Here is a 16,153-nt window from a genome sequence, read left to right as displayed (position 1 = left end):
GATTGACATTCAACAAAACCAATTTATTTTAAAATGAAGGCTAATGAAACAATTGGATGCTCCAACTGATTACATTGGCTGTCATTCATGTTTGGCACTCTGTTGAAGAGCAGTTGAAATAGTTTCAGCTAGTCAGAAACCTACAACTGTCAGAAGTAAAAAACAAAACAAAACATGCATGTCCTGTGGGGTATGTGCCTGTGGCCTGCCATAGGGTGGGGACCAGGGGATTTGCACCCAAAGTAAACAGACCCAGAATATCAAGACTACACATTCCCATGCCCTGTGCACATGGTCTCCACATATATAGCACTTAAAAAACTTTCTTGCCATAAATGACGACATGCAGAGAACCTTTCAGACATTTTGATGTGTAAGTGTTTTTTAATATTATGGATTTTTGCCATTGTCATTCACTGATAGCATGCATGTGTGTGTTTGTGTAATAAATAGTTGTATTCCACATATGAGAAATGCCTAACTTACACAAGATAGGGGTAATGTAGAGATAAGTCTCTAGAGAGTTGCTTCAGCCTGCAAATACTGGACTATTCTGCATGTCATGGCTAGAAAGATTTTGATATGTCATGGAATTCATCCTTTAGAATACAACTATAAGGGAAATATGATAATCAACAAACATATAACAGTGAAAACATATGTCTCCAAGTAGAATTTCACTTAGGGACCCCAAATGCTCAGAAATGGCCTTGCTGTCTAGTATGGGGGACCAAATTACTCAAAATTAAATAATTAAATTAGAGCTGTCAAAGTTAACGGGTTAATTCATATGATTCATTTAAAAAGTTTTAAGCTTCAATTTAATCACAATTATCGCAATTGCAATTAACACATTTATCGTTAATAGAGCATAAACCAGCTGGTTGGAGTAGGGTGGAAAGTAGGACTCCACACAGAGTTATTAATCTGACGCACACACAACAGCCGTGTCAGTGATCAAATGATGGAGAAAGGACCTCTTAATGCTATTTGTCATACAAAATAAGCCCAGATGGGACTTGTGATATAAATCAAGTACTTTGCAGCCTCTGTAAGGCGCAGTTTAGTTACAACAGAAGCACGTCAAGTCTTAACTATCATGAAAATGCATAACGAGACGTTGTTTGCAAGCACTTTTAATGTGGAGTTCAAAGCGGCACTTGATGCTAGCACTGACGCCCTGATGCAAATTGTAAATGCAGCTGCACGATTGCTGTAGCAAAGTGGATAGCCACTGTCTGCTGGCTGATTAATATTGTGGAGGATCAGAGATTAAGAGATTTAATGTGCATTGCAATGTACAACCTATGGGGGGACTAGTTCTTTCAATTAGTCAACCTCCCACTTAGTCTTAGCAAAATGTTTAATGTTACTTGAATTGGTGCTATTTTAGTGCATTTCTATCTTTAAATAGTAGAAGGCTTTGTTTGGAAAATGTTAATAAAACATTATTGTTACATATTGTTTCGTTTTCTTTCCTAAGAAGGAAATTATTGCATTTTGACAGGAAAAGAAGTATATTTAGAGTAAAATTTTAGTACTTTCAAAATCTGCGATTAATTGCGATTAACTATGAAAAATTATGTGATTACTCGTGATTAACATTTTTAATCAACTGATAGCACTAAATATTTAAATAAATCATAAAATACATAATGAAATCATTAAAAATTAGTAAATCAGTTAATTTAGGCACAAGTCAAGTCTGTTTTATTTGTGTATAATTTCAAAGCAGCTTTACAGAAAATTATATTGTAACAGAAAATGATGCTGTAATGTCTTAAAGTCCTCACTGATGATTGCTAATAACTTAGGCTAAAAGTATGTCACTCAAGAGCGCATTTACATGCACATTCTTACACCGATTATGCTTAATAAGCCGACAATGCATGTGGTCATGTAAACGCAATAAACGCCATTCCTTTATCGGTGCAAGGTCATAAACGCTGTAAGAATAAACCGGTCGACACAGGTAGATTTTTGCCAATTACACCGATTTTGCGTGCCATGTAAACACCTTTACATTCTCACTGGCTTATCCAATGTGCGCACGTGTTGAGCGCATGCCTCTTCACAGTTTTAACGTCAAAAGCAGAGAAGAACGCAATTATTTCCAATCTCATGTAAACACAGTTTTCTTGCTTTGTCATATTTTTTAAATAAGCTGATTTTTGGGAGTAATCAGCGTATTGGTGTGCATGTAAACGTGCTGGGTGTCCCCTAACAGATTAGGACATCCTCTTCCATAATAACCTTCTCTCACAGAATCAACATCATGTCTTGCATTAAGGTCAAACATACTGCTCAATGCTATTAAGAATGCCAATGCTACTGTCATGTATACAGCATTTATTTCGGCCAACATTTCTTTTATGCTTTCTATATGGATTAAAAGTAAGTCGTTGTCAACATTTTGGTTGGCAGATTCATCTTCAAGAGTTAACAAGCTCAGCCATTGTTGCAATATGAAAAAGAAAAAAACAAACCTAAATTCACTGACCAGTGAAACAAAAATGGTTTTGAAAGTTGATGCGCACTGGCATTAGTGCCGATAACCATAGCCCCGAAAATGAAAAGACATGAGGCTTGTGCTTAAATGAAAAATCAACCCAAAGGTAATGCTAAAATGAAAATGGACATAAACTAGTGCTCAAATTAAATACAAGGAACATTTATTGATTTATCTAGTGATTTAAGTATTAATTTAATTATTTTATAGTTTTTAACAATTTCATTATATATTTAATGACTTATTTAAATATTGATTTCATTTTGAGAAATTTGTTCCTCCATAGTCTTGCTGTTCAGCGCGCATGAGCAATTTACTGACATCTAGTGTTGGTAAAGGAAAAATGATAGATGGGGGCATTTGGGTCTGTTGGATTGCTGGCTCACAGAGGCTGTCCTTTGGATATCATGTTTTTATGTTATAAATTTCAGTATTGCATGTAAAGACCCTTCCAAGAGTGTATTAATGTGCAATTTCAAGTTCAGAGAAAGTTCTTTTATTTTTACCCATTTTACTCTTTCGACTGCATGGTGCTAACTGTGTCAAAGTCTAATGAATGTTTAGCATCCTCCTATCAAGGATGTTTTCACATTCCACATAACAGATTGCCAAACACACACTCGAAATTAAATCAATATTCTTGATTTGAAGCCCCCCCCTCCTTTTTGTTATGAGCTAGTTTCCTGAAAGTTTAGGGATCCACACAAATACAAAGAACAGAGAAAGAACGAGATGTGTGAGAAAAGTGTTTGGCCAGCGCCGGCATGTTCTGCATTTTTTAATCAGACAGGAAGCAGGAAATGATGTCACTGGGTCACAAACAGGATGCAGTGATTATAACACAATAAGAATGCCTGGCCATGCGATTTAGACCCAGAGGCCAGAGAGCAGAGCACACACACGCTCACAATTGCAGCGGGCGGGGTTTGGGTAACAGGTTGCAGCACGAAAGCTTTAGCAGAAGACTAATTGCTACGATAACATGTGTTTAACACTCCGGCCACTGACGGAAAATCTCTCGTAACCTTGCGAAATTTGTTTTTTCTTCCTAAACATCCTTTTGACCCAAGCACAGACGCAAAGACAAGGATGCTTAGATGACACAGATTAACAGGATGCGTGTAAGATGGAGTGTGTCTGCATGGCACAGAACTGTTGTTGGTTGTTGATGACTGTCTCTGTTATGAATGAACAGAAAACAACCCATACTACTTATTGATTTGAACCTCCTGGGAAACTATTTCTGCTTTAGTACTTACTAAAAAACACATCTCCTGCATGGATTTCTGGTGCCTTGCATTGGGTCTCTTAATGCTGAATTATTTGTGAAGAGCTGATGTGAAGGAATGGATGAATCTTTGAGCTTGACGTTTGTTTGATCTACAGTCTAGTCCAAACATCAAGTCCAAATTGGCCACTCTGGGGCCTGTTTTTAGAGGTTGCTCAATATCACCTGCTCAAATTCCCCATCACCCTCCAACAAGGCTTACAGATGATCTTTACACCCATTGCTCATTAAGACTTACAGTAGGCGATCCTATATAACCCATTAGGGTACATACACCAGATTGCTCTAGAAGGCCAATGAGGTCTTTGATTAATTAAGAGCCTTGCTTTTTTCTACTCTTGCTATGTTTGGAGAGCATGATACCAGTGGGCTCTACCACTGAAACCCATCTGTGTGCACCAAGGCCATGTGCACAGCTCGTGCTGATTCTTTTGTTGGGATTGAGATGTCTCCTTTAGCCCTGAAGGTGATGCTGAGACCCTTGGTGCTGGAACCCGTTTGTGTGCGTAGATAAGTGTGTGTGTTGCTTTATGGGTGCTCTGCCGAGCAGCACCATGATGAACCTGGTGAGAGGGGCGGCATATGCCGCTGTTTTTATGGCAGGGCAAGGTTGCACCCTGGGGCATCTGTTTCAGTGTTCTGAGGAGGGGCCGCTCCTCTGTCGTTTGCGCTCTTTGCCTGTCTTTGTTTCAGAATTTCCAGCTCAAGGGGCCTGTATCCGAGGCAACGGATTTAAATTTCAAGCCAATTTACAACTGGGGAAGGAGGGGGTGGTGAGGTTTTTTTTTTTTTTTTTTTTCAGGATTGAGAAAAGAAGTTCATGGAGATGTAAAAAGCAATAGCTAGGTTGAAGATGTTTGTTATTCCACATTTGACCCTTTGTGAGAGGGAATAAAAGCAGACAATTTAAATAAATGAGAACATCTCCAGTCACCATTACAAAAAACAGTGTAAATGTTAGTAACAACAAAAATGGCTTGAAGGAATTAACTTTTTTTATTCTTCAGATGTTTGGTTTCTTATAAATATGCATTATATACAAAATAATAGTATAAAACATATAAAGAGCAGTGTGTCATTATTAAATTAATTCAGGAAATAATCACTTTTAAAAAAAATTACATTATTGGTTCTGTATTCTAAAAACTAATTATAGGCAGTCAGTGGTGAGCAGTCTCTTTGTTTTATCTGTTTTTGTCCTTTTCTTGTCTTGTCCTCATGGGCCATGTTGCATAAAATAACTCAATTTAACTTCATCTTGGATCTTTCTGGCACAGTTCTGTGTATTACGGTTCTGTGGGTTATTTTTCTTCTCGTTCGTAGCACTCTATTTAAATCTTTTAAGGCTTTTTTGTGAATTTTCAGCTGCTTACAATCTTATTGTAGAATGTAGAGCAAAAGTCCTTTTTATATGATTGATTTGAGCAGTTTTTTTTTCCTTCTCAGACATTCATAACATGATTTATGTGGGTAAGCTCTGAGTTTTGCTCCCCTCCTCATTCTTGCATAGCTGGCAATGCTGGTTGAAGGTTTGGAAGTCCCTGGAACCTTCTATTGATTACTTGGCAGACAATGTGTCCATTATTACCTTGAAAGAAGGATCTTTTGTCATTTTTGCCTCTTTTTTTTTTCTTGCAATGCAAAAGTCCCTTTTTTTTCTTTCATCCCACAAGGGAAAACATACCGTAGCAGAAGAGTTCAGAAATCATCCAGGACTGAACACGTTTGTACACAAACACTTCTTCAACATAAAACGAATCTATGCTCCAGTTTCTCAAGTTTCTCAGTGCAGCAGTGGACATCGTTATAAATCTCCAGTCCATAAGTATTTTTGTAAACAATCCAGAAAACGATTTTTGCTTTGATTGTGTTTTTTGCCTCCTATACATCTGCCTGTAATTTATACCTGTGGAAAAAGCAAAAAATAAATCAAATAGAATAGAGGCTTCAATAACACTTTGGAAATGAAGCACCAATAAGTACAGCGAGAATTCACCATCATGTCATTCAGTGTCATCAGCAGCATTACAGTTTAATAAAATCAAATTTAATGAATGCATAATTCTGTGAATTCTACAACATGCAATAGCCACAAACTATTGTAGCATTGTAAGAATGTTTACTATTCCAATGGAAATGCCATTTTAAATGTCACTTAAGCACTAGTTTAGCCATGTCCTTTATGTCCTAGACAACACATTTATCACTTTTTCCCATTAAGCCAGCCTCTGTTCAGTAGGCTTTATTAGTAGACAATGACAGAACGATAAACAATGAATATTACCAGCAGATCCCTGCTTGAAACACGCAGACATGTAAAGAAATTAAATGATCCTCCTTACCTCAGTTGCTATGACACATTCACTCCTCTCCTCTGCTATTACAAACACAGACTGGTAAATGGAGTCCCTTGGGGAACATATCGTTGATATACTACACTCTGGCTTTTCCCTGTACACACAAATCATGCTTCATGTTAACACAAAGTAAAAGCACATGGGGCAGCTATTTATTGTGCAGAGATGGGGGTGAAATCATAAAGAAGTGGCTCATTTTTATGGCGGTTCATTATTATGCTCTGTTTGCAGAGGCTGATGTAAGAAAATCCCTTTCAGAGAAAAAGCATTTGTTGTGCAGCCCAGATCAATAAAAATCTTTTAACATTGTAAAAAGGCTTCTTGCTGTCAATGCCTTTGGGTCTGTGTGTAAAATCGGTTATGCGGTTGCAGATTTTTGGACTTAATTTCTCTTGGCTAGTATTGACATTCATATTACTGTCATCAAGTGAGTGCTAAGAGCAAAGGTTAAAATACTGGGGTCCTAATGAAGTCAAGCTAATGGACCATGACCTCAGCATAACAAAATAAATTCAAACTATTCAAACACCTCTATCTAATCTATCAAATTGATGTAAAGATTAGTGAAGTCCATTTCTTACCTGTACATTCTACTCAATGGTATTTTGTCTTCTAAACACTTTTCATATTTAAGACTTTTGTCCTCTTGAGATACAATGTCCTTGAACTCTTTTGATGAATTGTAGTCCAAGTGGCAGTTTTTGTGAATGTAATTTGATTTCTCAGGTGCACAGTCCACCTCTAAGCTGACTTGCTTATTAGTGTTCTTCAGCTGGGAGGTGGGGATCAAGTTGTCTCTTTGTGATTCTGACATGTTGTTCATTGCCTCGCCTCGAGTCCTTTCTCCAGATGCCTGCCAATGAATATGGCGCTGGGCAATGACCACCATGCAGAGGAGAACCAAGAGAGCCACCAAACCCACAGCCAGAGAAACCGCAGCCCACTGGAAGCGGTCTTCGGTTCCTCCTGTAATCACGGGAGCGGTGACTGCATAGAATTCACAGTGGGGTCCGCTAAAGCCGCTGGGGCAGAAGCAGGCAGGGGGATTTCCGGGGATGCCAACGCAGGAGCCCCCATTGAGGCAGGGTCTGGATGAGCAGGCGTTGGAGGGTCGGTCGCAATTCCGGCCTTCGTATCCTGGAGCGCAGGAACAGACGTAGTCGTTGATGCGGTCGTAGCATGTGCCGCCGTTAGCGCAGGGGTTGGTTGCACAGTCATTGACGTTGATCTCGCAGCGCTGGCCCGTGTAGCCCGCTCGACAGCTGCACATGCGAACGCCCCCCAGCACCACACACAAGCCACCTGCAGATCAGTGACAAAGGTGTCAGTGACTAATTATACATGCAAATACGCCTATGCATCTATATCTGGATTTGCAGCTCAAAATCCACATTCACACCCATGAACATAACATACTGTATATGAATTTCAAAATCCCAGATGATGAAAATAATGAAAATATATGTTTCATACCATTGGCACAGGGCAGAGTCGTGCATTTATCCACTCTTCTCTCACAGTTAAGACCAGTGTAGCCTCTGGGGCAGTCACACGCATAACTGCGCCCATTGTCCTTCTCGTGGCATGTGCCGCCATGAAAGCATGGTGAGTCTGTGCAGGTGAGTAGACTATGTTCACAGTGAGTTCCCTCGAAACCACGCAGACAGGTGCAGATGTAACCTTTATCAAGATCCTTTAGGGTGAGAAAGGAAGCAGATGTGATGTTTCTGGACCAATTGTTTTATGTACTGGTCGATGTTCTTTGTAAACGTTACAAATCGAGGGATGCTGGATGTTAAAAATTATGCTCTGCAAAGGATGTAGAGGTCCATTTGTTATTTATTGATGATTAAGCCTGAGGTTTTACAGACAATACTTATTTAAATGTATTGCTTAGTGCTTATTCTAAGATGAACCGATTGATAAAATAGCAAAGACATTCTAACATAATCAAAATGTTTAACAGAGGACTGTTGGATTTGATCATATTAGTGATTTCAATTCATATAAAATACTGTAAACAGACATAATCATAAAGTCTATTGTGAAGGGCTTACTTTGTGCTTCACATTCATGCGCATTATTACAGTACAACAGCATTAAACCAGCATTAAACCAACTGAATGCATGTGGCTTAAAGGAATATTCCGGGTTCAATACAAGTTAAGCTCAATCGACAGCATTTGTGGAATAATGTTGATTACCGCAAAAATTAATTTTGACTCGTCTGTCCATTTCTGTAAAAGAAAAGCAAAAATAGATGTTACTGTGAGGCAATTACAATGGAAGTGAATGGGGCCAATTTTTGGTGGGTTTAAACAGAAATTTGAAGCTTATCATTTTTTTAAAAGCATTAATTCTGTTAAAGCTCATGTATTATTTGAGCTGTAAAGTTGTTTAAATAATCATTTTTACAGTCGTTTTAGGGTTTGTTGACATTACATCGTCATGGCAACAAAGTTGTAAAATTGGTTATAACTTTATACAGAAAAGGTTAGCAAGTGATTTTATCACACTAAAATCATGTTAACACACAAATTGTAAAAATACTTTTGAAGTAGGGAGTATTTTAACATTTACAGATTGGCCCCATTCACTTTCATTGTAAGTGCCTCACTGTAACTCAGATTTGTGCTTTTTTTAAAGAAAAGGAGAGGCAAGTCAAAATAAATTTTTGTTGTAATCAATATTATGCCACAAATGCTGTCAATTGAGCTTAACTTGTATTGAACCTGCAATATTCTTTTAATACAGATAAAGGGTTTGTTCACCTAAAAATGAAAATTCTGTCATCATTTATTCACTTTTTTGACTTTAAAATGTATAACTTTCCTCCATGGAACACAAGAGGAGAAATTTTGAAGAATGTTAATGATGCTGTTTTTTCAATACAATGAATGTGAATGGGCATTGAAGCTGTTTTGTATTATTTTGTGTTCCATGGAGGTAAGCAAGTCAGTAAATGATGACAAAAATTTTGAAATTCATGAAATTGATACTTCCAGATTGACATTTCAGTCAGCATCCCTCAGTAGCAGGTGCTTTTCCTGGTGTACCACTATATCATTAGACTAATACAGTATATGTCAACCAAAAGCATGACTCACTGTGCAAAGACCTCCATTCTTGCATGGGCTGCTGTCACACTCTCGCACCTCAAATTCGCAGTTGACCCCAGTATAACCAGGCCGACAGGTACATGTGTAACTACCCTGACCTGTGTTCATACATGTGGCTCCATTCACACATGGCTTGTGGTGAGTGCAAAAATTCAAATCTGTTAGAAAAAAAAAAAATTTATTGGAAGAACACTGGGTGATAATGTCAGTAATACAAGTGAGGGTTATATCTTTCATAATCACTAATTCACATATGTTTTTCCATGTTTCAAACAATATGCTGTAAAACCTATTATTACTTTGAATCATTTAACACTAAAGTCAATAAAGAGTAAGGCATTAATTCAGCTCTTTTAGTCTTAAAAATGCAATTTTTGGTCTCACCTTGGTCACAGAACAGTCCACCCCAGCCCTCTTTACAGTTGCACTGCCATGGCTGTTGACAGGTGCCATGTTTGCAGGCGGGATATTTTTTACACTCTGTGCAAAGTTTACCCTGCCAGCCTTCTCTGCACCTGCAATACACAAATATACCAGCCCTATATCAGTAACACTTTAAATATATTAGTCCTTTATGGAGGATAAAGAATCTTTTTTAACCCCCACTCACTAAACTAGATAGTTATGCGTTTAACTGCAGTTTCTAAAAACTGGTTTAATGAGAAAATCTTAATAATAACTTGGCTTGTGTCCAGTTGTATTTCAGTTCTAACACTATATATGGGTCAAGTAATTTCAGGGCAAATTAATATAACTATATAATAGTTGTCTGTGCGTGTATGAATGCAGAGGCACAGATCATGAGGAAGCAGATCTGATCTCATTCAGGTTAGTTGTCAAAATGAATTTTTTTTCCCTTTGGAGTGTTATGGGGATTTTGTACTGTTCCACACTTCATACACTGATTCATATACTTACACACACTCGCCAGGCTTGGAGCAATTACCATTCGCCTCACTGCACCCTTCCAGGCAGATCGCTGCATGAGAAAGAGAAAAACGTTTGTTAGTAAAGCACCATGGATTGGCTTAGTGTAGATCAAAGTTATGTTGTCTTGGTTCATTATAGTTCAGAAGTTTGAAAAATGTTGTAAAAGGCAACTGAAGTGTGACCCACTTATAATGTGCATGAAGCTTTGTTGTAGCCAAGTGAATAACAAAAATGTTAGAAACTGGGTTAATTGGAATAGGCATCTATTTCTGAGATTTGAGGCAATTTTATAAACTTTACTAAACGAGCATCCATTAAAGCTGGTCTTCTGAACTTGAGTCGCTACTCATTTCAGTTTTTCAACAGTGTATTGCCCGTACCCAAATAATGCTCTTAGACCACAAGCAATTGTACAGAACCTGTCTGACGAGGATACTGCTATGGAAGCCGGTTAATTTACTGTTGCTTGTGTTAAGCTGTAGCCTATACTGTAGGCTATATGACATTGATTTTGAGCGGGTACCCGGCCAGCATCGAACTGCTGGTTAGACCGCAGCAGATGCTCCATTCCGATAACGGACAGATGTCCCTATTGTTGTTTGTAGTCAGTGCGAACCATATTTGCAGCTGCTACACTGGAGCGCAACAATGGGGACTACAATTTTGTGGCGCGTGGCGGATAATAATGGCGCGATTAACCCGGCGCGTGCTTGCCATGACGCTGGTGCTGGATTAAATAACCAAACACGCGCGCTCAGATTGTATACACGCAAACTGTGTCAGCGCCCTGGTCACCAGCGTGAATTCTCCGAGAATTACAACAGTAAAACAAAACAAGCAGAAAATATTACAAAAACAAGATTCAAACCGATACTATCAGACGGTCGATTTTATCAGACCCATAACCACTGCACAACATATCAGCGCTCGGCTTTTATTTCCTCTTGGTCATTATGATTGACGGTTCAAGACTCTCAAAAACGCAACAGTCTTGAATGGTGTACCACAGACAACAATACCACAATTTAAGGTTCAATGACTGCATCGCTATAGATCCATTCGTTCAATCTTTGGTTAAAAAAAAAAAAAAAAAAAAAGGATTATTTTCCGATATAAACTAGCGGGATGAACAAAACACGGGCTTGCACCTACGCAAACCCTTCAGTCTTCAAGAGTCCAATGGATTGTGATCTCTGATTGCTTACGTTCTTCGCAGTATTCCCCCTTCCAGCCAGGGAGACAGGATAACTGCCCATCTGGGTTGCAGGTGTAGTGGCCGAAACGGTCGTCCCTGGGCGTGCATTTTTTGGAACAACTGTCGCCGTAGTAATTTTCATTGCAGATGAACCGGTAAGAATACCTTAGCTCCGTCTGCTTCCCGCTTTGAACATCCTGAGACCATTCAGCCTCTACTTCCAACTTTCTTTGGATGGCAAAAAAGCTTATCTGCAAGTCGGGGTTGTTTGTGTCTGTGGAGAAAGAGGAGATTCTGATTATGTTATTTTTGATGCTTCTCAGTTCGCTAGCTTAAATTAAACAGGTGGTATAGAAAACGTTGTTATGACCCCCCCCCCCCATTTTATTTTTAAGGTAGCCTATCTTCAAAAGCAATATGCAAACCAACTTTAACTTCTGTGAAACTGACACATTTAAGGAAAACCTATGTTGAAATTTCCACTTCCTTTTAGTCAAGCAAAATATTCCCATGGTATTATCCCATTCTAAAGGACTGGACAGACAAAGGTGTAAAATACAGGAAAATGCCGTCGGATGGTTTTGGCAAGCGTTGTGTGTTCTCGCCAAAGCCCACTGCGCTTTCCCACGCCAAAAATAAACTAAAGGAAGTTCAATTGTGTTCGAGCATGAGAATGCAAAGGTGATTGAAGCAAAAGGAAAATGCATTACAATTTACAAATTTTCAAATGAATATGTTCGGTTGTTTGTAGTTGCGTGGCTCGATTTATTTAAAAAGCTGTAAAGAAAAAAAAAAAAAAAAAAAATGCACATAAAACAACTCTTCAAAAAGGAGACGTTGGAAATGCAATACAATGTCTACAATATCGTAGTGTCACCCTCTAGTGGCTAAAATCGGGCAGCTTACCTACAGGTGAATCCGCGTAAGGTGAGTACCAGGCCTCAATAATCAATGAAAATGATCCCTAATGGGAAAGAACATTTTAGATGTACATTCATAAAAGCAATCACCCAATCTTAACACCAACTATTAAAGAATAAACTATAAACGAATTTGTATAAATATAAATAATTGCATGCTAAAATTGTACAACCTAAGCAGCAGAAATAAAGCAATAATGGTAATAAACTGCCGCATAATAATGCTCAATTGCTTGACAGTGTGAAGTGGTTCAAATTAGTGACACTGCCTGCATTATGAACAGTTGCTATCCCAATACTGTAAAAATCATCAACATTGCGTAATGCGTTCTGTTTCAGAGGAGTTTTATTTGATCTTACCGGCCAGCCAAAGTTGAACGGCAGTCGAATTGGTCTGCTGAATGAGTCACTTCCAAATATACTGAACGAGTTTGTTCCCAGCACTGGCGTTATGGCACTTCCAAAGATACAGTCACCTGGAGATACGACCACTTGGTAGTTTTTAAGGCAAACTCGGAAGAAAGTCCTGCAGTCGGGCTTGCACGAATTGCCATTTGCAAGCAACCCATTGAAATTTTTGAATTCGTGAAGGTCGAGTTCGAAAACACCAGATCCAAATATCTGAAGGAAAAAATGACATGCATTACAACAGTACATTGCAAATACTGGCTTACCTATAAAAGTGCTCTTGACATGAGCCTGATACTTGAGTAACAGTTGAGAAGAGCGTGTCCTGATGACTTTCCACAGGACCGACTATGGATGTTTACCTGCGTCAAAACGGTCGTGAAAAATACGATGAGAAAGGTAAGACAAGCTGCCATGCTTTTCGATTCTCTTGGGCAGCCGCGTCACCCACGACTATATTCCCTGAAAGAGCCTATTCCAATATAAAGACTGCAACAAAAACAAATGCCGAAGAGTAAAAAGGTATATCCCGACGCGCGTCCGCACTGCGCGTCACCTCAAAGTGCAGAAGCACCTCAAATTTACAGGTTATCCAAAAGGTGATGGTTAAACTGAAAAATCAGTATCCAGTCTTATTCCTCTCCGTCTCAAAATATCCACAGAGCATGTTTAGTATTCCACAGTGAGCAGCACATCGGTGTGTTTAATGTCAATGGTAATGTCTTGTTTTGGTTCTAAACTTTGTGCGTCAGCATTGTGCTTTTGGGTGTCCTCGCGCCTCTCTTATAATTCGTGAATGAAGACTTGTTTCTTACGTCCCGCAGTATTTATACTGGCTTTGTGTCCGCGCTGCTCTTTATATAAACTGTCTATCACTAAACGCCGCCCACTTTATTTACTCAGCCCCCCTCACTCGACAACAATGATATCCACATTTAATACCCACCACTACGCTGATGATGACGACCAATTGAGCACTCCTGATTATTAACAAGCCCAGCATCTGTTGACATATTTAAAGCAGGCACGATTAAAGACGGATTATTTCACACCGTGCAATTTTCTGATATCTAAAACGGAGGAAACTTCGTAGCCAACAGCATACAGCCTATTCTCGTTTCCCTCCGTTCCAGTCAATTGCGCGGGTATATTACATCATTGAACGCGTGCACGGTCAGCGTATAGGGTCATTTACCTGACCTACAGTTCTGGCTTATACTGTGTAGTACCTCTTTTTGTTTCTAAACGGGATAGTATGAAAGGACTTAATTAAAATGATCCAAAATGAATGCATAATGGGGTACCCTGAAAACACTATAGTTTGATTACAATATGAAATAACTTATAAAAAATAATTGAAATAATATTTCGTTCTCACTTTTCAATGTAATGTTTTATTTTTTTTTAATTTTTTCAAAATCATCAGTGGTCGCCAAAATTAAACAATTAGCTAATTAATAATATTTCCTCGTTTAATTCGGTAGGACATGGTCCGCACGCGCTGTCCTTTCAGTGTAAATGCAGCGTGCAGTTATTGTTGAGTCGCGTGCCCCTCGTTAGAAGCACGTTTTGGGCGCTTTCATGTGGCTTTCATACGGGCCTCTGGCTGCGATGAGGTGAGATAACAATTCAGCTGTATGATAATGAGGGTTATATTTAAACCGATAAGCGCCATAAAACTCGTCTTAGAAAGCTTCTTCTTCGCTTAACAAGAAATAGCTATATCTAATGTTGTAAAGGACTTAGCAGCAGAGTGTTTACTGTATTAAGAATCTTTCATTTTGGGTGATTGTAATTGCGTCATAAAAGTAATTAACTATCAGAAATACAAATACATAAATAAATAAACAATAGTAAAAATAAAAGTAAACAGTCAATTGTTTTCCTCTTTCTTAGTATCTACAATTGTATGTATGCGCTTTAATAAAACATTACAGAACTATACATTTATAAAGCATTGTACATAGCACATGAAAAGAAAAAGCAATGCAAATTACAGAGAAGTTCAAAACGAAGGCATTTTCTGCTCTTTCCAGTGGCAATTTGGTTTCTATATTTTGCCAATGTCCACAGGCGTTTTGATTTTTGATCGGATATGCCATTGGACTGTCACGTCGCTTGAGGATTTTACCATCTGGTGCTACATTGAGTGCACTAGCTATTCCTCCTGTTCCTTTTGAACCTGTTCATTTTGGATTCTAGCTGGCATCGTTAGTGTGAATAAAGGGGGAATCAACGCATCCAAACAGCACATTAACGGTATTATAATAATGTGGAATTTTCAGTAATTATAGCAACCCGTGTTTTCATTTGCCTGTGCAGAACGAGCCAACATGAGCTATCTGAAGGCAACGCCTGATACATGCACAGGTGGCGAAAGTGCATGAAAGAGGGTTTAATTGCTTTGTGGTTAGCGGTGACATTTGAGCTCTTTTCGACAAGGCATTATAGTTTCTCTATTTGGCTATCTGGGCAAATTTAAATGAACCGAGCTGACCTTTTTAATAACATAAAGCTCATAAAAACTATTCTGTATTATTTCATAAAGCACATTTCATACAGTATATATAGCAGTTCAAAATGTTTATGCAATATATAAAACTGTACAACTATAAATAGAGCCTGTTGCAATATATCATTGATATACAGGCCATACAGCCAGATGAAGTTCATGCACTGAGGTCTAAAGCTGTGTGAAGCTGAGGGACTGTAAATCTGCCCTGTTGCAATATTCTAGTTTCTGTATTCGTATTTGCTTCAGAAGTAAAATCATACTTTGTATGTGAATTAATAGTTTACATTTCTTTCATATCATAATATACACTCACTGAGCACTTTATTAGGAATACTATGGTCCTAATAAATTTCCCGAAGTGGTCATCTACTTTTGTAGCCCAGTCGCCTTCAAGGTTCTTGTTGTGCATTCTGAGATGCTATTCTGCTCACTACAATTGTACAGTGTGGTTATCTAAGTTACCGTAGCCTTTCTGTCAGCTCAAACCAGTCTGGCCATTCTCCATTGACCTCTCTCATCTGGCATTTCGGTCCGCAGAACTGCCGCCCACTGGATGGATTTTTGTTTTTGGCACCATTCTGTGTAAACTCTATAGACTGTTGTGCGTGAAAATCCCAGGAGATTAGCAGTTACAGAAATACTCAAACCAGCCCATCTGGCTCCAACAATCATGCCATGGTCGAAATCACTAAGATCAAAATATTTCCCCATTCTGATGGTTGATGTGAACATTAACTGAAGTATGATTTTATGTATTGCAGTGCTACCCCTTTTATTATAAGCAGTTATACCATCCCATGCCTTATATATATATATATATATATATATATATATTTAAAGGGCTCCAAAAAAGTTTTTAGCTTTTCTCTGCGCAACTGACTTAATTTCATCACACACGTACAGAAATTTTTA

At 38.5% G+C, this 16,153-nt stretch overlaps 1 protein-coding gene across 1 annotated transcript; it reads right to left on the bottom strand.

Moving 5' to 3' along the window:
- Positions 1 to 4,774: 4,774 nt before the first annotated feature.
- Positions 4,775 to 13,534, bottom strand: dll4 (delta-like 4 (Drosophila)). Its single transcript, XM_051645391.1, has 11 exons — positions 13,089 to 13,534; positions 12,679 to 12,939; positions 12,305 to 12,362; positions 11,409 to 11,672; positions 10,192 to 10,252; positions 9,658 to 9,788; positions 9,262 to 9,431; positions 7,628 to 7,847; positions 6,736 to 7,456; positions 6,140 to 6,248; positions 4,775 to 5,703 (listed from the first exon to the last, which is right to left on the bottom strand). The coding sequence occupies exons 1-11, from the start codon at positions 13,140 to 13,142 to the stop codon at positions 5,698 to 5,700; spliced, it is 2,055 nt and encodes a 684-aa protein (XP_051501351.1). The 5' UTR covers positions 13,143 to 13,534; the 3' UTR covers positions 4,775 to 5,697.
- Positions 13,535 to 16,153: the final 2,619 nt, after the last annotated feature.

Source organism: Myxocyprinus asiaticus, chromosome 19 (genome assembly GCF_019703515.2).
Source record: "Myxocyprinus asiaticus isolate MX2 ecotype Aquarium Trade chromosome 19, UBuf_Myxa_2, whole genome shotgun sequence".
Lineage (NCBI taxonomy): Eukaryota > Metazoa > Chordata > Actinopteri > Cypriniformes > Catostomidae > Myxocyprinus > Myxocyprinus asiaticus.
The sequence above is the reverse complement of the archived record's forward strand: the minus strand, read 5'-3'. Positions and strand labels throughout refer to the sequence as shown.